We start from the raw sequence: 22,879 nt of genomic DNA, 5'->3' as shown, positions 1-22,879 counted from the left end.
GTATAAGTTATATGCCGTGCCTGTTTTAACGTCTGCACGTTATGTAGCGTCGTTATATAGCCTCACGACACACTCGCCGTATAGGATTCGACCATAACCCCCATTTGAGTCTCTGCTGCTCTCCGGCTACCTCGACTGATCTCCGTCGTCGTCGTCGTCGTCGAGTTTCTCATGTGGATGTCCAGATGCCCTGAAGAAGGCAAGTCCTCTTGCCAGACCCTGACTATCTACCGTTTAAAACCATCTTTCGTATTTAACGCGGCTAGTCTGAGTATCTGCAGATGGACATCGTTTTCAAATAAATAAATTCAAGGGAGTATTTAAGTGAGATGTGACAGGGGAGCTGAGCCCTTCCTATTTAACAGCAATCCGAATCTATGGGCATGAGTTACATATTGTTCGTCAAATTTAGAGTTGTGCCTGCTTATATTCATGTACAGGGTGTCAAAATGATGTGTTCGCATGTTCAGTGAATGAAATAAAAGATATTTTAATAAACTGAACCATTACGTACGTCAGCATTGGCACTTTGTGAATTATTGAATCTGGTGTAGATGTTAAAAATGACCACTGTCAGCTTCGTGGCACAGTTGGCAGCGGTGAGCAAGTGACTGACAAACGGCCGCCAAAGTTTCTAATATGTATACACACTGTATTAGGTCAAAATATTAAGAATATTATATTAGTTTTTAATGCGTGAGGCCTGAACGCGTATTTCCCCTAAATAAAACCCAGAGAATTACAGTTTATAATTGAGGGTGGATGACACAAGACATCCTCTTGGTTTAGCACGTGGATTTATGCTAATAATATCGTCACGAACTGCCTATTTGCTTGCGTCTCGGTTTCCAGAGAAGCTGTAGTGTCAAGTGATTACCTCAGGCATGCAAATGGACAACGCAAATCCCGTCGGTAGCCAAGGCAGGGAAGACGTAACTTTTATGCAAAAGCCCATCTTCTTACTAAATAATTTGAAAACCGTCATAGGCCCAGGGCAGAATATTCTTCAGTTGAAACCCATATTTAGAATAACTTCCGCATGTGCATTCCTTTACGACGTGGCGATTAGGTGCAGTGGCTAGTTCAACGTTTATCTCGCCTCATTTGTTTTATTTTATAATTTCATCACGCTTTCATTCTCATAAATGTGTCATATTTTATTGTTACTGCTGGTCGTATTATTTACGCCTACAGTGCTGGTTCAGTAGACCTTGGGGTATTGGATTCTAATCTCGCTTATTACTTCATGCCTAACTTGAATTCAGTGTTATAAAATCGTTTTGACCCTATGTAGGAAGTTTATAAAACATAATAGAACCACGCCTTAAATGCAGCGATTGCTGCATTCTTTCAGTGCTGAGTTAATGCATGTGTTATTTTTATTGCTGTTGTAAAGAATTTACTATGTGTTTTTGCAGCCAGAGAAGTAATAGAATTGTATGACAAATCAGAATCAGGATTCTGGTCGCTTGGCATCCGACATGCAACATTTTCTGTGTTGTAAGACTTGAGGTTTTCACAGCGGTGAGTATGAAGATTTCTGTCTTCTGGGTTGTTGCGCCGTGTAGTCTGGTCGATGTTTACCAACGTTTCAGAGGTCATACTGCCTCCGTCATCAGGGCGATGAGTATGAAGATTTCTGTCTTCTGGGTTGTTGCGCTGTGTAGTCTGGTCGATGTTAACCAACGTTTCAGAGGTCATACTGCCTCCATCATCAGGGCGATGAGTATGAAGATTTCTGTCTTCTGGGTTGTTGCGCTGTGTAGTCTGGTCGATGTTAACCAACGTTTCATAGGTCATACTGCCTCCATCATCAGGGCGATGAGTATGAAGATGAATCGCCCTGATGACGGAGGTAGTATGACCTCTGAAACGTTGATAAACATCGACCAGATTACACAGCGCAACAACTCAGAAGACGGATATCTTCATTTTCTGTGTTGCCTGGTAGTAAAAGTAATAATCATCGTTATGATGGTCATTGAACCATCCGGTCAGCAGAATCATCATTGATCAATTGATTTTCTGTAGCTTCCCAAAAAAGAAAACCGTGTTTTTTGTGTTCCTTGTACACGATTGGTGGGGTGGGGGTGGGGTACTTGTGGGCTACGCATCTCCGGAACGGGTGAACGGATTCATATTACATTTGGTGAAGATCTACTCTAAAAATTGTCCGGCGAATTTAAAGTCAAGTATAAACCTATTTTACATGAAATGCAAATGTAACGACTTGTCGTTCAAACATTTTATACTCGATATAAAATGTATATCTCATTTCACTTCTGTATGAGGCATGTTTCGATGAGGTGCATATTTAACGACGATCAAGGAAAATATCTTTGGCTGCGCAGTGTGGTATCTGTTGTTCGATTAACTTTGCCACAGTAAATTTGTGTTTGCAATTAAGTAGTAACATGAATACCAATGAGATGTAAACAGAATCGCATTTGTAAAATGTGACCTTTACTGGAGCAGACATGTTCTTTTCGTTATTGTTTATAAAGAAATAAACTGATTCTTAATTTGTGGTCTTAGGGTTATAACGCAGTGTAGTCTTATAGGTGGTCGGACTTCGACGATTAGAATATCATCTTATCAAGAGAGCCAAGTTGCTTAGTTTCCTGTCCGTGTCGAGACCACGACGTCATGACCGAAGTACCACAGTAGAAATTTTCAGTGCCGTGAAAACCCTAAATCTCAAGTTTCGTCATTGTGAAATGTTTATAATGAGTTCGCCTGCAAATACAAATGAATGTGCGGACAGCAGAAACCGGACTTCAGACCTGTTTACAGCTCTGGTACAGAGCAATTGTTTATCGATTTGTCATGTTGTTTGAATAAAGTCTGTTTTAACCAGGATTAAGAGTCAAAAAACTGTCTTGCCATTCCCCTGCTTTGTTAGTTGCAGTTTACCAGTGCACAGCTCACACTTTATGTCCTGTCACACTCCGTTGTACAAGACTAATTGGCGTAACACTGGACATGAGTTCGGTTCCAATCTTGGCTAGTATTTTTTCGTTCTCGGCTTGTCCGTTCTGATACTGGGGTGCTATTGCCGTCAGATATTCCTGACCGCCTGCTAACAAGTCACTTTGTTTATAATGAATTCTTCTCGGGCTACTAGCCGTGTAAGACAGGGCGAGGGCGAAGATGGTTCTCGAAACGTTGGTGTTTTCTCCATTAAACCGCCTGACACGGCTGGTAGCTCGAGAAGAATTCGTTAAACTTAGTCGTCGCGAAAACTTCCAATTATGTCACTTTTTTCTTCTGACTTTGAATCTGATTCGACTCTTTGTAGGCCAAACCTTAGCAACTGAATTGTCGTTCTTTAATAACCAAACAATCGTTACCATAATACACGTAGTACGTGTGCTTATTTGCGTTTCTAATGTGTGTCATCTGACAACACTTACCGCTTAAATACGATATGATTATTATTGATTGCATAATTGTACCTGTATATATATGGGTGTGAAAATTGGCCTCTCACCATTCATTCAGGGCTTTGAGAATTCCTCGGATTCCATAAAAGCAGGGGATTGCTTGATCTGCAAAGACTAAACGTTTCCAAAATTGTGGACCATGTCTTTAGAGGCGTGGCGTGCACAAATGCGTACTGAAATGTATACAGTGGGGCTGGAAAACCAAAGCTCTTTATCAGATTGATTCAGTCCCTGATGATGATACTCCAGTTACTCGGGCGTGGACTCCTAAGTGGGTGAAACCATGGACGTTATAGTAATAGCTAATTGAGTCAGCAGTGGCCTCGGGCGTTCCTGGGTTTGAAAAAAAAAAGTTGTCCGAGTCTAACTGTGCATGGCCTGACCTGTCTCAACTGCTGCTTTAATTAACATGCGCCCAGTTGCCATATTTGGGTCTGGCTAGAATGTTAGAGCGGGAGATTAATTTTGGATCTTCAAGCTAACTACTTACCTTCTAGCGACGAGGTCTGTCATGTGTGGAGATTTGTCTCTGCGCCCACCTTGCATCATCATGTTGTGGTGCTCAAGCACATCGGCAGTTTTATCTTTATTACGAGCTTGTCAACTTTGCAGTTAAGGGCGTAGCGATCAGTGAGATATTCGTAGAGTGCCTGAAGAGATTCAATATACGACCTTTAATATAGTAACATGCGGCTAGAAATGTGGACCTAAGACGGCTGAAGAAGATCGCCTGTTGAAGAGTTTCTTAATTTAAAATATTGTTAGAGTGATCAAATATAGGATGAGATGGGCGCGACATGTAACATGGACGGGAACAGTGTATATTGTGAATGTGAGGCTCGTGCAGGTCGTAGTTGGTCTCTCTCTCTCCCCCCCCCCCCTTGTGTGTCCATGGAGCAGAGTCCTCTTTCAGAAGCTAATAGTCGCTCAGTCAGTAAATAAATTCTCCGTGTTTTATGGAATCCGAATGCTCACCACCGTTCTATATCCTGTGCCAGATTAATGTGGTCGAATCCCTCATATCCTGATTTTGTTGCTCTCCTCCTTCGCCCAGGTCTCCAAAGTGGTTTGTTACCTCCCTCCTTTGTGGCATAGATGCAGATCCAGAACTGTACGTGCCATCAGCACAGTGAGCCGCTCAGGCGCACATCCTGTTCGTGCCATCATTGACCCTCATGCCCTTTCCGCTGCTGCCGGCTGAAGACGCTAGTTCGCGCCATGCAGGTGCAAGGGGTCGCCCAGAGAAGGCCGTGCTTGGTTTCCCTCCTCTTTGTTCACCGAATCAGCATTCAGAGGCTGTTTGTAGCTCGTGTTCTAAACAAATATTTTTTCCTGCGACTGATAATGTGATGTTAGTGTTCAGGCTTTGCTACCGTACACAAAGTCCGAATATGTTGATGTTGGTATTGTGTAACATCGCACATACTAACGTTTCGAAGGAACACACTGCCTCCATCTTTACTTCAGACGTTGGTACTTACAAGTCCACATGGCACTGCGGTATTTGCAAGTGGCGTGTTGCCTTACTTCCAGCGTAAGAGCAGTAGACCACAACTTTCCATTCCTTCACGGTGATCAACGTTTGTAAACGTCCGGCATCGTTTTCGCTTTTATGTAGTTGACCGGATCATGTGCCGCGTTGAAACATTGACGTATACCACAAAGCAGCTTGGTGTTGCGTTTACACTTTTGGGACATACCCGTTTGTAACCTCCGTCGTATTACTACTGGCTTCTTTGTTGTCTTTCGTGTCGAATGCTGGAATAGTATCTTAAAACAGGCCACGAGCATATCATTCCACTTCCTTTCCTACTTATCATTCTTAACTATTATCATCCAACGTTGTATAATCTCAGCAGTCGAAACAGAGTTGTTAAATATCAACGTGTACGGCGCTTACTGGTGTCACTGCGGCATCTGTAGTTATGTAGATAAAATAAAAGTGAAATCAAACGTGGCTTCAGGACAAAAACGTGTTATGAACTGGTGCTGGTTTAATCTGTGCCCAAGCAATGCGCCATATTAGACGTATATGGGGCGTGGGACACTTAGTTGGATGTGTATTATCAGTTTACTTCCCAGGGATCGAGCTCAGGTCACAGTCAGTGAGAGACTGAAAAACTGAAGTGTCTGTGAGTAAGGTGGCGTCGAGGTTCGATCCTTGAACTTTCCGGGTGCCCTAAACGTTCACCTCCATGCCGTTAAGGTTGTTCGTTGGGACTTATATAACATCGAAAGTTCCTTCAGCCGTACTGAATAATTGTTGTACTTACAGCTACCGTGAGAATGTGTTACGTAAACATGGTGTCATAGTGATTGGTATCAGTTGTCACTGCTGTTTAGCGTCAGTGATACTGTTACGAGTTGTCAGTGGGCATGGTACTTAGCGCAATTAAACAGGAAACGGAAACTCAACTAGCAAAACCATTTAATGACGAGTCTCGAATCCGGATCCACACAATGAGAGGCCAGTAAGCCACCAGCAGCGCCCAATTTGAAATTACCGGTTTGTGTTGCTTCCGGAAAAAAGACAACTTATTTCCAGTTTCAAGACTCTCCATGCCTAAAATGACCGAAATACTCTTGAATGTTTAGTATTACTGCCATGCTTAATCAAAACCAGATTATGAAACTCTTCAGATGCATGGTTCCAAGTAATTTGTCATTAAATTTAATGTGAAAAGATATATTACAGGCTATCAGCCACATCAGTTGACGATGGTGATAACAGCAGAAACAACAACGATGATGTTACTATAAGTGAGAGAGAGTTACATCCAGTTCCAAGTTAAAATTTGTACTTGAAAATGCCCTGTCAGAGTTTATACAAATTGATGATGATAATGGAAAATTTAAACTTGCAAGAAAATGTTAATTCTCACATTCACTGCCCATCCACTGTCTTAGTTGGCTTTTTAAGGGAACTACAGGGAAGAAAAGGAGGCAGTTGGCCTCCAACCAAAAGTACTTGTCTCAGCATAGCTTATTTATTACACTATGAACACCAGATATCACAATTGAGTTGTCATGGTTTTTCTTTGTCCTCCAGGCAAGTGCTGTAATAGGCTAATCCTTCTACATATCTCCCAAGTCATCATACACCATCATCCTTCTTCATTTTTCAGTACCGGTCCTCTGGGCTGTGATGCAAACTAAGAAGACCAACTTTGCCTTTAGAACATAAAGTCTTATGTTTTCCCAAATTTATAGGTGTGTAACATAATTATTCAGTTGTTAAACAAGAGACAATGATCATACAATTATACATTTCACTGTGCATAATTTCTGCTGTGAGCATGTAAATTTGTGGGCACAGTAGACGCACTTTACATAATTTATATTTACTTGTATATGAGTTTGTATGCAAATGATATCTATATCAGTTAGCTTTAACATTCAGCTGACAAAAATATACAGATCAGAGAATTGTGGGAAGTGGATCACTAGCTAAAGTTTCTTCTTCTTCTATGGCTTTCCGGTCCGTATTCGGTCCATGGCCTCCTCAGTTCTCCTCTTCCATTCATTCCTCTGTTAGGTCCATCTGTCCAAGGCTTTAATAGAGGTTTCAAAACATCTTCCTTTTTACTGTGCAAGGTTGTTAGCCTTGCAACCAACCCCCAACCTGGAGGACCAGGGTACCTGTCTTAGTCTGACCTCTCCCCCTCGCCCAATCTGGCTAGGGAGGCCCTACCAGTAGCTGTGCTACTGCCAGCATAGCTCTTGGGGTCACTGATAAAAAATGTTATTTAAGAGATTGATATTTCAGTAGGACAGAGTTCTTTGTGTAGTTGTTGGTATAAGTAGAACAATCAGAAATAGAAACCATTATGGAAGTGTGAAGTGTCTCTTTCGGTAACCTTTTGTCTTGGTCGATTACAGAGCTATGTGGACACACTATGTAATACTGAACGAGAGGACAGAGCATCATGTGGGGGTGAGGACTCGAGCTATGACTCGGATTATGAGCCAGAAGATTCAGCATCACACCATGACGTGAGCCGCACAACATCAGACACTCTCGGGGCAGAGTTTGCCGAGTATGTGTCAGGACCTCAACCAGCGCCACTTCAGCCTCCCAGTCAAGGTTCTGCAGGTATTGTGTTATACACTAGACTTTATTAATCTTCTATTGACAAAATATATGTAGATATATTACCACTTGCTTGGGTGGGAATTATTTTTCCAAAAAGAAAAGTGAATTTAATTAACCAACATGATTACTCTCTGCAGTATTGTGAGGCAGAATATCTTAGTCAGTAAACTGACTACCTAAGGGATTTGATTCCCTGTAGGAGTGGAATTTTTCAGGTTGAAAGTTTTTGTTATCTGATGTGTTTCATGTCTTCCTTAGGATACACTGCAAGGGTTGAGTTTGGGCTCAAATTAGGATACACAGAGTCACTCGTTCAAGCAGCTCTGCAGAAACTTGGGCCCAATCCTGGTCAAAATGAGCTCCTGGAAGAGTTAATTAAACTTGGGGCTCAGGCCCCACGACAGCAAGAGCTTGCACCTGAGGGAACTGATGAACCTGACTCTGCTCTGGACACACTGGCAGAAGATGCTGTCAGTGTCCGTCTACGCCCTGTTGTCATTGATGGAAGTAATGTTGCCATGAGGTGAGAGAGATGGGTGTCACCTTCTATAAAATTCCAGGTGAAAACCACTGGCTTAGCAGTGAGATTGTTGAAGTATATACTATTTGAAGGTCATCCCTTCACTGTATATATAAATTCCAGAGCTGAATGAGATCCTACAAACTTAGTTGAATTTTAAAATGTGTTGTCAAAACTTGTTAATTTTTGCAGCCATGGCAACAAGGAAGGCTTCTCCTGTCGAGGAATCAAGTTGTGTGTGGAATGGTTCCGTGCCAGAGGCCACAAGGAAATTACAGTTTTTGTTCCAAAATGGCGTAAAGAGGCTGCACGGCCAGACAATCCTATCACTGGTAAGTCAGCTTAAGGAATGGGAAAAATAATGTAACAGTAATTTATCTTAAAACTGGAAGGTATGAAGGGTCCAGAGATACAAAACTATCTACTAAGTGCTATCAGAAACTGAAGGATTTGGTACAAAATTGTTGTGATATAAGCAAAAGCTTTTCTTGTCATTTCTTCAACTAAGACGTTTTAATCCAAAAATTATATAAATAATAGCAATTTATAGCAGATGTGAAAACAGTTTCAACCAAGATTTTCAGAAATGATAAAATATTTAGAATAAACAGGAAAAATTATAAGTACCAGTTGATTTAACATTACAGAATTTATGTGTGTCATAATTCTCCTTCTTTTCAAGATCAAGAAATACTAACAGAATTAGAAAGAGATCGTTGCCTGGTATTTACCCCATCTCGTCTGGTTGGCGGCAAAAGAATGGTTTGCTACGATGATCGCTACATCCTGAAATTGGCTTCAGAAATAGATGGCATTGTGGTGTCTAATGACAACTACCGAGATCTTGCTCAGGAGAGTCCTGAGTACAGGAAAGTTGTTGAGGAGAGGATTCTTATGTACTCCTTTGTTAATGACAGGTGAGAAATCCCATTAGGAAGTTTTTGTGTTTTTGAAAGACTTTAGCATGAAGTTGACAAACTAAATAACTCCATGGAGCTGAGCTCTTCCAGAGAATCTAATACTTCCTCAAGAAGTGAAGAAATTCCATGTCTTTTAAGGAATCCAAAAGCTTGTTATCATCAGTGGAAAATTCTCTGGTCTGGCTAGTAGTGTGCTGCCAGGTTGTTAACATTGGAGGAATATAAAAGAAATATCTTACTGTGCAACACAACATAACAGCAGCAGCATATTATTATTTTTTTATCATCATCAGAATTAGAATTGTGGTGCAGTTGAGTGCTGTTATAGCAACTTGCTACCAGAGTGGTTCTAGGTACCACAGTCCTGGTGATAAAATTTCTCTTGTTTTAATCAATTCTGAAAAGGAAATGCATCAAACATTTTTTTACCTATTTGGACCTTATTATAGATTTTAAAGAAAACATTTCAATTGGCCTAAGTAGTTTCATGGGTATACCAGTAAAGGTATACATTAAAATAACTCCACACATTCTCATACCTTACTGTATTTGTAATTTTGCTAATCATATGATGATTTAACAAAGGTTCATGCCTCCTGATGATCCTTTGGGAAGAGGTGGCCCAACATTGGATAACTTCTTGCGCCTCCGGCCACGTAGATGTGTCCCACAACCTCCTTGTCCATATGGAAAAAAGTGCACCTATGGAAACAAATGTAAATTTCACCATCCAGAACGAGGGCCACTTCCACACAAATCAGTTACTGAACGGCTTGTAGAACATGCACAGAGACAGCGAGAAGCTCGAGGCATCCACAGTCGTGACTCCAGTCCAGGTATAATCATTATGGATATTTTCTGTAAAATATTTGGCAAGTGGGATGTAACTCCATTGGAACCAGTGCTAATACTAACATAAAACCTCCGTCCTAATTGTAGTAACAAAATAAGATTCTTGCTCATCACCACCACTGTCATCACTGTTGTTCTGGTGCTATTACGCATAACTAAGCAGTTACAGGTTTTATGAAACAGAATTTTCTCTCATTTCTGACATCTTTTTAAGTATTCTCTTAATTGTTAGGGGTTGAGGGATTTTGTCAGAAAGAATTCTTTCAAATTCTTTTTTGTGGTGCTTTGTATAATCTGTTATTGGTGAAATCTATAATTTGTTTATTTCTTCACGATAAGAAAGGGTGCTATCAAGGTTTGTTACAAAAATATGTATGTTATTATGGTGTTTATATATTTATACAGAGACTTATAATAATGTCCATTATTGAAAGGCCACAAATAATTAATGATGACAGGTGATGCTTAACATCAGTGGTACTGTTCAATAACAAATTTTATGCTTAAGAGCTTAGCATTATAAATAAGACACCGTATTCTTGGCATTGAAACAGACTGAAAAAAAAACAAGGAATATTGTGATTTAATTGCAGGTAACCAACTGAAGAGCAAATCTCTGAGTTTGCCCTTACCTTCATCGCCTCAGATGGAGCTGGACTGCACAAAACAGCCTGTCAAAAAGACTCCACTTGCACGCACCAAGTCCAATGTGCTGAGCAGCCCCATGCAACCAGAAGGTGAAAAGCAGAACAAGTCTAGTATGCCGAAAAGTTGTAGTGTTGAGAATGTGGCAGAAGGTGCTATAGGATACTACCGTGGTCCACAACAGATGACAGCACCACATCCAAACTATGGGCTGTTGACACCTGTAGCCAATTCAGAACAGCCATGGCCTCAATATGGTACAGTATATAGTGATCAGAGTGGTCATGTGGCTGTGAAAAAACATCTCTCAGATTCCAAGAGTCCTCCAGCACATGTGGATGTGGGTGTAAACTTGCACCGTAAGCTGCAGCGCCAGTTAACCCTGAATCCAGTAGGTGACCCTCGTCTGTATCAGATGCGTCAGTACCTGGTTCCCTCATCCTCCAAACCACTCCCCACACACCATCCTGTGACACGACACAGCAGTGGTGGGGATGCTCAGTATGGGCCTTCATCAGCAGCCATTCCAGCAGGTTGGGAGCATCATCACATGCATCAAAATGTGACACGCATAGCCTCTGCCCCAGATTCCTATCGACCCTGGCCGCCCGTTCCCCCGCCATATCCTGGCAGGCACATGCACCGGCTAGGCAGTACATCTGACCCCCAGCTGAACCTGTGTGTTCCTCCAAGTGAAATATCTATCCTGTCTGATCCTTTCGATGCTTCCCTCTGGCCACCAGCCACATCTGGGCCCCCACCTTCTGTAGTTTGGCCTCCACAAACCTCGCATATGCCACCTCCCCCTGCTCATCCTCCATTTTCGACAAATGCAGAGGATGCAAGGAGAAGATTGCATTACCACCTGGCGTCCATCTTTCCAGAGGAACAGGTACAGAAGGCTATGCAATTGTATCCAGAAGAGACCAATCCTCAGAAAATCTGTGCTGCCATATTAGCTATGTTTCCAAAACCATAGTTAATTTTTGGTGGTTATATTTCATTTCTCATGGTATAGGCAGAAGAGAGGAGGATTGAACATGTTGGAAAAGCAAGATTGCAGACTTCCATGTCATTGGGCATGCTGTGGGTAGTTCAGTAATGCATACAGTAAGTCCACCAGGCAGAACTCTCTGAGTTAACCTTCTGAGTTAGTTACAGAGCAGTGAGCAAAGTTGAAGCAGTGGTTCTCAAACTTAACAAGTAGTAATGAGGGTAGTCTTTGGTGTTCTGACAAATGCCATGCACCGAATTCTTCTGCAGGTGGGTCCATCTTTCTTCCATTAACACGTTTGTTGCCATATATGGGATCCTCTGCTTACATGTGCTCTAATTGGCTGTGTATTTGCATTAGCATAACATCAAACCATTGTAATTAAAGTCTGGCCAGCAGCATCTTATTTCAGGGGGTTTAAAGTCCCTTCAGCAATATAGTAAAGGTTAATAACATCAGTTGGATTCAGGAGAATTTTTCTTTTTTCAGAACATGTTGATGAATGTTACATTTTTATTTCTTTGAGGTCTTTGTGTTTCTTGTATTATTGATGAGGTTCTTTACTACCTGTCAGTCTCTCCAGTCTGTTTTCTGGAACGCTACTTTCAAACACAGCATTTTTTTCCAAGTTTTTCTAGTTCATAATTTATTAGCATAGTGTCATCTCATTTGCCACTAAATAACATTAATAGCTAATGTATTCCACTTGGTTGGGTTTCATCAGTCATGGTTTATCTAAAGAAGGCATACCTTAGTTATGAAATCCTCTTCATTGGTTTTAATTTTAGAGTTACAGCAATTTCATGAGTAAAAGAATTCAATTTTTAGTCATTTGTTGTTGTTAGTTGCTTTATTAAATGATAAGGGCTATGTTAACTCCTTGGGTATTATAGCATTAAATGACAGGATGATTGCAAATGGTATCTTAGGAAGGTTGTGTAAGGAGGAGACAACATATTTTAAGGTACTTTACCAGTATTTGTCTGGAGGAGCCACTACACCACAATTTTCAGCTTCTTTCTTCTAGAAGTATGGCTATGAATATATTTCTGTTAAGGCTTCTCATTGTAAGATGACCCCTAGCTGGAAAATGAAGCCAAGTTAATTTGATGTTTGCTCACTGTTGGGAAGTGTTTGGTTTTGACAGCACACTACTACTAAAAGTAAAGTAAAGCTGTCCCACTATATGCCATGTGGGGGCTTGGAGGGAAGAGGAGGTATAGCTCCTACTCATTCTTAACCTTGGCACTAGAGGGGGGTGAGTGGTTAGCGTCATGACCCAGCCATGCTTTACCCCTAGGAAAGGACTGCAGTACCCGTTGGATAGGAGACTGGGTCAGAGGCTAGGGGAAAAATCCTCTGCCCTCATTGGGGATTGAAGCATGTTACTACTGCTAGAGGTATATTCACAGTGTTGGATGTTTCCAAAGTTTGCTGAGCTGGATTAAGAATATAGTTCCTTTCTAACTGTTTTCCTTTGTCTGACAGCTGACTGTGATAAGTGGCTTCTAATTTTCATTATAATGAAAAAATGTATAATCAACAACTTCTTCATTTATGTTATAAATTATTTAAGTATTCTTAATTGAGGAAAAACTTCTATGAATCTGGGTCCATTTGATCAGTTATAACCAGTGCATTAATTTTAAATAGTGTAAATAGAGGAAAATAATTATTGTTTGTAATCATAACCAAACATAAGTATTTGTTTTTCTTCCATTAAAAGTTGGGATGTGCAAGACTGAAATAGAGAGTGTGAAGTATTCTGTTCTTAACACTTCAGTGAAAGGAAGAATGCTTCACACGCCTCAGTGTATTCTGCATCTGTCAGATTGTTTGTTTCATACATGCATTGCAACCTCTGCTTCATTGTCTTATGTGTCAACATTTCTTTATAATCATAAGGAGAAACTTTCAGCAGAGAGAGTATCAATATTATAGCTATTGAATTAGGTATCAGTCGGTTACCAACAATAGTACATCATAATTCATGATGCTCTAATGGTTCATTTAAACTAGCACATCTTTAAACCCCAGTGCATTTTAAATGTACACTGAATTCATTTTGAAGAATTACATATATTTTCATGATTGTTTAAACAAACAGAACACTATAATTGAAAATGTTTTTAATTGGAGGGTTTTTTCTCATCTTAAATGTGGCCAAAAGAAAACTATGTTCTAACTTAAGTTTCTGTAAGCATTGCATCAGTTTGCTTAGAGGCCTTTGAAGGTGGTGGTAAATTTAAAATTATTGAGGGTCTTCCAAACTTCTAGTCTGCATTAACTTTTAGTTTGGTGAGGGGAGGTAAAGAGCATTGCTTCTTGCCTGCTGTGTAACTGGTTACAAAAAAAAATCAGTTCATTTTCTTAACCCCTTGACATTTCCCTATAAAAATTTAACATTTCCTCCAAGATTGTTCCTTCCACATCCTTTCCAATTCATTATTCACTATCCTCTCATTTGATGCTATATAGTCTGAGCTACTGGAAAAGAATTGTTAAATCAACATTAATTAAATGACACTTGGGAATTTGACCTTGTAGTTCAACAAACGTCCTGTAGATGGAACATACATTTTATAAGGTATCTCATTTCTTTTAAGATACAAACACTGCATTAAATATCTTGTTATTAGAGTTAAAAGTAGTGCACTCATACATAAGTCATGTGCTGAGCTGAAAATGACTGTTTTCTGGGATGTTGCACCATATAATCACATAGAAATTGAGCTGAGCTTAGTGCCTGCATCATCAGGATGCTGATTAAGCCACAAAAAAGTTGGTTGAAATATAGGAACAGGCTAGACAAGGCAGGAGCTTGGCTGGACCAGTGGATTAAGGGGAGGGACTGGGGTGAGGACACAGCAAGGGAACTAGGGGTATAGTTGATGGACTCCAGACTGGCCAAAAAGCCTTGTCTGGCCTGCTCCATTTTCTCAACCTACATTTCTAAGCATGATAATAAGTATCACCTTGAAGATGGAGGAAGTAAGCACCTCTGAAATGTTGGTCAGTTTCTACATGACTACACAGTGCAACGTCCCAGAAGTCGATCATCTTCATACTTGTTGCTGTGAGAACCTGAATCAGACAAATCATGTGATGTTTTCCTTCCTTCACCACAAAATCTAAAGTTAGTTCACATGCTTCTATCATTGAAAGCTAATGAGGCTTAGTAGTGTAAACAGCACTGTTGAACATGAGAGACCTGTTTCATTGGAAGAATGTAATTTGACATGTTCATTTTGTTCTGTGAAGCCCTTGAAATGACACACATCAGGCAGTGGAATATGCCTAACACATACAACCGCTGTTTATAAGATAATTTATACATGTTTCTTCTGCTGCTAAAACTCTTCCCAAAGAGACAGTTTATTTTTAAGTCAAAATTTAGTCATGTTTATTGTAATTTGAACAAAGAATGTGGTAATGGTGTGTATGCATAAATGTGCATGTGATTATTTGAAATGTTCAATATATGTGCCGGCCAGTCATAAAGTTTGGACAATATAGGTTTCGTTCAAACATCAGTTGCTAACAGAGAGATGTAATATTACTTCTTTGTGAATAGACCCTGTATTTTCTTCAGTTTAATGTAATGTTTCCTCAAAGATGTTCTTTTTCTGTGTCTTACAAAATGGGAAGCTGGGGAAATTTACAGATGTTGGTAAGGGATTTAATTTCAAATATACATAGAACCAGGAAAGTACTCTTATCTATTATAACTGCTTGATGTTTTCATTCAGTGAAGAAATTCGTCTTCAGGGTTGTGCCATGTACCCTGGTAGAAATTCACCAACATTTCAGAGGTGTATCCTTCCTCCATTATCATGGTGGTAAACTTCTACCAAACCATATGGCACAACATACTCCCCATTGTAAGAACCTTAAATCTCACTTTTCAGTCAGTGGTTTCCTTTGGTGCCTAATAATTACCCTTCTCATACTTTTGATTTATTTGGTGCAAATTTAACCATTATTAAAAATATTACCAAATAATGTGATATGTTGCTGGACACCTTACAGCTGTTTTAATAAAGACTCAGCACAAGAGGAAAGATTGCTTGAGTTTGTATATGTATCATTTCATAGTTTTGAAATTCTCAGCTGCTTCCATTCACTACTACATACAATCCAGTGAATGTACCTATATAAATCATACTTTTTCTAATTTCGCTCTAGTGCTTTACCTTCTTTGAGGAAACATTCTAGGAAGTGTTACATTGGAACACTTTGGATATGAATCTGATATTTCTTTATATGATTGATACATTTTCTTTTATAACATTTTAGCTTGTTGTCCAGACATGATTTTTTTATTCAGTTGTGAAAAATGACTGGCTCCAACAGTGATAATCTTCATATTGAAGAAAAACTTTTTCTGGTAAATTCTGACAGTGGGCATATTTTTCATGTCAGGAGTAAGTAAAATTTGCTTAGATTGAGAAGTAAATTCAGCTTATAAATATTCTCGTAATTCTGATACCATGTATCAATTTATTTCACAAGTACAATTTTATGCCAAGAAATCACTATTGTGCAAAGATTAACTGTGTTGGTTTTAGAATCAGGAAAATGATCTAATATCTTGAAATATTTTTGATTATAAATATAAGTATAAATGTTTCAATACACTTGTTGTATCTAAAGTTCTTGTTGTGGAAATTTTAGATTATTGGAATTGGTTTGGGAACCACTGCTATCCATGATGAACTAAATCCAGTGTTATTCATGTCTGTTAGCTTGAAGAATCAGCACAATATGTAACTTGTCAGCTCTTGTGGTGCCCACAATTAATTTCCTTAAATATTTCTGTTTGTCCTCCCATAATGACATAATGTTATGTCGTCGTGTCTGTGTAATGTAAAATGTGTGTCCTTTTTATTTTGTACATAAATTCTTGTTCTTTTTTGTAAAAGAGAATCATGTAACTTTGGAAGCCATAAAGTTCATGTTTTCTAGAAATAAATTATTGTTAGTAGGTCCAATTTATTAGATTTTGTAGTTATATGATTGATTGTGTGTCCTGTTTTATGGTGCCCTACCTACAAGTCTCTTTTACCTTACTTTCCTCTGCCCACCTAGCAAGAATGAAGACATTCTCTGGATGGAGGACCCATAAGGTTTGATTACAGTTACTGCTGATTTGAAAGTGTTGTGTTATGATGACAGACACAGAACCTACACTTTGAACCACAGTGAGAGGTCTGATATTGCCTATTCTAAATCACTTGAATCTCCAATCTATACCCTTATGACCTATTTCTTGAAGGTTCAACTATGCCTATATCTCCATGAAATTTTATAACCAAAATATTGTATTCATTTCTTATTACCTCCAGTTTTACATTTCCCATATATCTTAAAATTTGATTTAACTATTACATTCCTAGCTTACTGTGCACTGATATTGTAATTTGCAGGTATGCAGTTCATTTTGCTGTTGGAAGTTTCTGGACTTAAAGAAACTGGTTACTTGTTGGGATGCTAATGTGTTTATGTTCAACGTGGGCCTGACATGTTAGGGAAACACATTATTAAGCATGACAGCTGCCAATTTGTCAACAAGAGGGTTACACCAGTAGACTATAGGCCTGCATTTTCACCCAGTAATGACCAAACTTAGGTCAGTAACGCTTGGGCTTAAGATAACAACAGATATGCCCAAACAAAGCAGAAATACGGGGGGGGGGGATATGAATTAGACAAGACAGGGTTTACAAGTGAGCTTTTGTGAACTTTATGACGAATATTTGCGTTCCGTAGAAGCAGGGAACGTTTTTTTACCGGCTGCTATTCAGTCAACATTCGGTGAATGGGTAAAGCACGTCGGTATTCCTCTGACAACTGTCGCAATAAGCTAAAGAGCAGTAACTTTACTAAAATGATCGATGCTCTTCGTAACATAATGGTGCGTCCTTTCAATAAGACAAACTTGTGTTGCATTTTCAACATAAGAAACTATCTTTTTTATATACGAGAAGAACTCGTTATTCATCTCTGCTTTCTATTCTCGTACAAGATGCCCTACAACTGTGATATTTTAAACTTCATTGAGTTGTAGTTAATATGACCAACTGCACTGCAAAAATAATCATTCTGTGATCAGTGTTCTTAAAACGAAAGTTGTATGGAATACGTGTTATTATTATACAGTTAAATTCATATCTGTGCAACAAGAGAGATCACGAATATCATCAGCACAGGTTAGTTTTTGCGTTCATTTTGTTAATTGCTTCTAATTATCAGTTTAACAAAATATGTATGTGATGTAAGTAATTTACCCACATAGCCAGTCCCTAAAATATTAATTTTCACATTGTTCAGATGTTCTCATCAACCTCTAATACACTCGTACTGTAAATTCAGGGAATGATTAAATTTGAGTAGGAGTTTCAGAATGTAAGCCTTACATATTCCTTCGTGCTAAAACGGACATTATTTCAGATAATGCACTTATGCTTTTGTGTGTGTCGTCTTAAATAATGATTTAAATCGTACCTTCATATCAGAAGGCAACAAGTAGAAATAAAAGAACCAGATTCAAGTGATAGCACTTATTCAAATTCGGACATACAAAACATGAAGTTCATCAAGGATCAAGACTTGCTGTGCTTCACCTCAACCAATACTTTTTGCGGACGATACAAATATTATTATTATTTTTGATATCGAGAAACTGAGTTTCCAATTTTGCATGAATGATGTCTTTGCTAACTTGTATAAATGGATTGACCAATAAACTCATATTAAATTTTGACGAAACATATTTCATGAAATTTTGTACTAACAACAAAAATTATGTTAAGTAAGGTATAGAGTGTTAGGATAAAACAATAGAAGAAGTAGAAACAAATAAATATCTTGCCCAAAAATTTACAGTAACGTAAATTGGAAAACACGTGTTCAGCACACTATGCCTAAACTAAGCTCAGCATGCTTTGCTATGAAGACTCAGATCATTCATGAAAACAGAAACTTAGTCTACTTTGCTTACTTCTGTTTGATTATATCATATGGAATTATTTTTGGGGGAAACTGCAAAAAAGTATATTACATGCAAAAGAAAATCATTAGAATAATGTCAGGCACTAAAGGGAGAGCCTCATGTAGGTGTGGACTCTGACTACATGGTGATCCAATGCAGTAAAGTAAAGTTTGTCCCACTATACGCCATGTAGGCGTTTGGGATGAGTGGAGGTATAGCTCCTCTCTTCCTTGACCTCAGCACTAGATGGGGGTGAGTGGTCAGCATCACGCCCCGGCCGGCTTTACCCCCGGGAAAGGATCCCGGTACCCATTGTAGAGGAGGCTGGGTGGGCCCCAGAGCCGGTCTGGACGCAGAGGCTAGAGGAAAAATTCTCTGCCCCCGTCGGGGATCGAACCCCGGCCGTCCAGCCCGTAGCAAGTCACTATACTGACTGAGCTATCCCGGCTCATGATCCAATGCAGTAAGTAGGCTAAATATGTATGCAAAAGACAATTCAATTAATTAATTAATTAGTCATTGTTTGTCCAAAGCACATAAAGTGAATCCATACTGGAGAAACGTGTCCATGTCTCATCTACAAACTGAGAAGTGATGAGACAAAATCTGGTACTGAAGGAATATACTAATAATTGTGGAAGAATCTTAATAAAGTAGTCAGGATCCGTATGTTATTTCTTGTAAATGTTTGCTGTAAGTACCCTAGAGAAAATTGATGCACTTAGGTTCAGTACTCAGCAATAAAATTCAGTGGATGACAATTTAACAGTGTCTATTGGTATACAAGAGAAATAAATTATGAACTCATGTCACTCAATACATCTGTTTTATTGTGCTTTACAGTGTAGTTTTCATTTTATTCTCAATACTTCAGGCCATATTTTTCAGTTTAAAATTACAGTCTCTGTAAAATACAAACTAGCATATTCACCAACTACAACAAATTAGGTACTTTAACACACGAAATCATGTTGGGAACAGGAAATTTAGTTTCCAATAACATCTGCTAAGTAGCCTTGGAGGCCACCACAAGGAGAGATGCATTTATCTTGGCTCCTACTAATATCGATTTAATCCTTTGTCTGTATGTATTTGATGAGATCAATGACCCTATTTGAATAGCCAAACTCATTGTCATACCTGTAACAGAAAAAAATGTCAGAAATTAATGCACAATTTCTTAACTAACCTAGCTCTGGTAGAGTTTTTTAAATCCATATTGCTCTATGTACTTGTAGTTAATAAACTCTTCCTTTTATCTACTTTCCTCACACAAAAGAATGGCACAACTTCAATAGTATGTACAATCAATATGAAGACTGTCGCTGAAAACACCCTGATTATATTTTTATAAATTATTTTCTCTAATACTTGCACCACTGCAGCTCTGCTCTCTCTACAAATACCATAAATACTAGCACAATACCAAATCTTGGGAGTTTTATAAGCCAAAAATACTTACTAAATAACTGTGGTTTTTTGCAAGGACAATTCTGCATAGAAAGAACACTGATCATTCAACAAGATTTTCAGACAATGGACACCTGTCATGCAATTTTATTGTTACTCAATTCTTAGTTTAAATTCTAGTTAATTCCTGTACTGAAAGCAAAATGATTTATGCTAAAGTATTCGTCACAGAGTCTTGAAAATGTTCTTGCTACAATTTCTTTCAGATGTCTGATATCACCGCTCTTTACCTTCACATTTTTTGAAGAATGTGTATTACTCACCATGAAATGAGTTTGACAAAATTATTGTTAAGAGGAATTCCAGCCTTAGCATCAAAGATAGAGGAGTGAGTATCGCCAATAAAGTCAGATGACACGACATCATCTTCAGTATAATCCAAGATTCCCTTCAGGGGTCCTTCTGCTGCCTGCTTAACCTTGGCCTTGATTTCATCATATGTTGCTGCCTTGCCCAACCTAGATAAAGAGAAGTTTTAATACCAACTCTGCAACACTGATTCTTCTGTGTTTCACAAGGGATTAAACTACATTACCAAATTAATTTAAAATCCAGGTACTGCAAACTCAAGTTAAAAAAATTGTAAAATTGCTAGTATTTGTCAAAAACTGATATGAGTAGTACAGATCAGATAGTGTATCCAATAAACTTCTTGGAAATTATCCAAAGACCAAGTGTAAAAATACACTATTCTGCAAAACTGGAACACTGATATTACCTTACTGTTAGATCCACAACAGATACATTGGGAACGGGCACACGGAAGGCCATACCAGTAAGCTTTCCATTGAGAGCAGGAATGACCTTTCCTACAGCTTTGGCTGCACCAGTTGAAGCTGGGATGATGTTTTGGCCTGCACCACGGCCATCACGCCACAGCTACGAGCAGGAAAAAATAAAAAAACTGCAGTGTACATTCTAAATTACATACTGACAACCTCATTAATCATATAAAATTCTAATATCTTGAGAAAGTTATGAACTGTCAGTGTTATTTTGTAGTATCAAACTACAAATTTTGTCCATAAAATGAGGCCACTTTCAGAACAAAATTTACTTATTTTTAATTTTCAAACATGACACATTTTGTGGATTTAAATGTGGATACTTGGGAAGTCAACTGCCTCTCCCCCAAAATTTGCTTATATATACTGCATCCCTGGGTTTACCCCTCAAATTTAGAATTTATTCAATGTCTCTTAATTTAATCATAAATGTAACAGCATTGAACAACACAGTATTGAGTTCTGAAAGAGGCACTAAATATCACAATTCAATTAGCACTGAAATGTTTGGAAAGACATCAACATATAGTCGATATGGTGGGTTCCCTTTTACACAATATTTTTAACAAGAAATAATACCTTTCCAGAAGGACCATCCACAGTCTTCTGTGTTGCAGTAACTGCATGAACTGTGGTCATAAGTCCTTCAACAATTTCAAAGTTGTCATTGATGACTTTAGCAAGAGGTGCCAAGCAGTTGGTTGTGCAAGAAGCATTGGATATCACCTTCAATGATGGGTCATATGACTCAAGGTTCACACCAACAACAAACATGGGGGCATCTGCACTGGGGGCAGAGATGATTACTTTCTTAGCGCCACCTTCCAAATGTGCCTGTAACAGTTAAATTACACATCAAAATATTTCCTTTTTCAGAACTTCCATTATTGGTTTAAGAGAAACTCATAATACCCACAGAAGCTTTTTCGATAGTTGTGAACACTCCAGTAGATTCTACAACGTACTCAGCACCAGACTTTCCCCATGGGATGGCCTTTGGGTCTCTCTCAGAAAAAACAGCAATCTTCTGGCCTAAATGGAAAGAGTATGCTTTACTGCTTGGCAACATATAAGAGTAATATTCAAGGTTCAGAGTGTACCAAATTTGCATACATGCAGATAAAGCAATACAAATAAAAGCAGTTTTCTTAAAGTACTCACCATTTACAATCAACTTATCTCCTTCTGCCTTAATTTCACCCTTGAAGCGACCATGAGTAGAATCATATTTGAACAGGTAAATCATGTAATCCAGTCCAATGAATGGATCATTGATGGCAACAACCTGAAAAGATTTCACATTTATAACATGATTTTTCGTTCATCGTGCATTTGTTCAAAAATAAATAACAGCATTCACTTACCTGAGCTCCCTTTTCAAGGGCCGCCCTTAGAACAAGACGACCAATACGGCCAAATCCGTTGATTCCAATCTTAGACATGATGTATTAAATACCACCTAGAAAAGTATCAGCCCGCATTTATTTAATGTTGACATTTTCACTTATATATTTTGTTGCATCCTTGGAATAATTATTGGACAGCATAATCCACGTGCTATGAACTTAGGTTAATCAAGTAGTGCCTCATTGAAATGTTTTATTATTCCGAAAAAGTTATGTAACTGGAATTTAATGCTACATTCACACATGCAATTTTCGCTGCTGTACTTATATTCTGCCATGTTTTATATATAAGTTGGTAAGACCAAATACATACGTAGAGGGCACTTGAAGGTCGAACCCATTTTGACAAGAGTTTCAACTCAAATCAAGCCGGCTTTTAACTCTAGTAGTGACAAAGGAATCCAATGCACATAATAGTATACAGTTCCCACGTTTCGTTAATACTATGTTAATTACACCATGAGATTAATTCATTATACATTTACAGCACTACTGGGACAAAGAAAATGTGTACTGCATTAGAAAACATTGATACTTCCGAAAGAGATACACACTTCTCTTAAACTATTTATTACTTACGAAAGTGCTTTAGAAAGAAAACCTATGAACTCTTCACCTCCTTGGTAGAGACTCCCTAATGATATCCCGTCACTCTTGAAGGGCAAAGAGGAGGATTACGTCGGTATGAGACCCCACTGATCACGTGATCCCCCCCATATTGCATCCTGAATATCGACGCTAAAGGAGGTGCACTGCCCTG

At 38.7% G+C, this 22,879-nt stretch overlaps 2 protein-coding genes and 1 long non-coding RNA gene across 6 annotated transcripts in view; 2 read left to right on the top strand and 1 right to left on the bottom strand.

The window, feature by feature from the left end:
• Window positions 1–16,462, top strand: part of LOC110830491 (uncharacterized) — a 51,463-nt gene extending 35,001 nt beyond the window's left edge. For all 3 annotated transcript variants that reach the window (XM_022065506.2, XM_022065520.2, XM_022065515.2), the window contains 6 exons: window positions 7,323–7,536; window positions 7,795–8,059; window positions 8,249–8,388; window positions 8,739–8,973; window positions 9,562–9,812; window positions 10,422–16,462. In XM_022065506.2, the coding sequence (XP_021921198.1) occupies window positions 7,323–7,536; window positions 7,795–8,059; window positions 8,249–8,388; window positions 8,739–8,973; window positions 9,562–9,812; window positions 10,422–11,452 (2,136 nt within the window). In that variant the 3' untranslated portion in view covers window positions 11,453–16,462. The remainder of the gene's footprint in view (window positions 1–7,322; window positions 7,537–7,794; window positions 8,060–8,248; window positions 8,389–8,738; window positions 8,974–9,561; window positions 9,813–10,421) is intronic.
• A 493-nt stretch (window positions 16,463–16,955) lies between these two features.
• Window positions 16,956–20,288, top strand: LOC147872111 (uncharacterized). The gene is made up of 2 exons (XR_015537903.1): window positions 16,956–17,676; window positions 20,135–20,288. It is a non-coding gene; the product is annotated as an uncharacterized LOC147872111 (long non-coding RNA).
• LOC110830566 (glyceraldehyde-3-phosphate dehydrogenase) lies at window positions 19,268–22,853 on the bottom strand. Of its 2 annotated transcripts, none has more exons than XM_022065661.2 (8): window positions 22,736–22,853; window positions 22,078–22,172; window positions 21,875–21,998; window positions 21,630–21,745; window positions 21,293–21,547; window positions 20,647–20,807; window positions 20,192–20,386; window positions 19,268–19,598 (listed from the first exon to the last, which is right to left on the bottom strand). In XM_022065661.2, exons 2-8 carry the CDS (start codon window positions 22,153–22,155, stop codon window positions 19,529–19,531), a joined length of 999 nt encoding a protein of 332 aa, XP_021921353.2. In that variant the 5' UTR covers window positions 22,156–22,172; window positions 22,736–22,853; the 3' UTR covers window positions 19,268–19,528. The 2 variants fall into 2 exon arrangements, with proteins under 2 accessions (XP_021921353.2, XP_021921344.2); XM_022065652.2 differs by having other exon boundaries at window positions 22,699–22,839.
• Window positions 22,854–22,879: the final 26 nt, after the last annotated feature.

This window comes from Zootermopsis nevadensis, unplaced genomic scaffold (assembly GCF_977971745.1).
Source record: "Zootermopsis nevadensis isolate Lab colony 2312 unplaced genomic scaffold, Znev_1.0 Znev_ptg000030l, whole genome shotgun sequence".
Taxonomy (NCBI): domain Eukaryota; kingdom Metazoa; phylum Arthropoda; class Insecta; order Blattodea; family Termopsidae; genus Zootermopsis; species Zootermopsis nevadensis.
The sequence above is the reverse complement of the archived record's forward strand: the minus strand, read 5'-3'. Positions and strand labels throughout refer to the sequence as shown.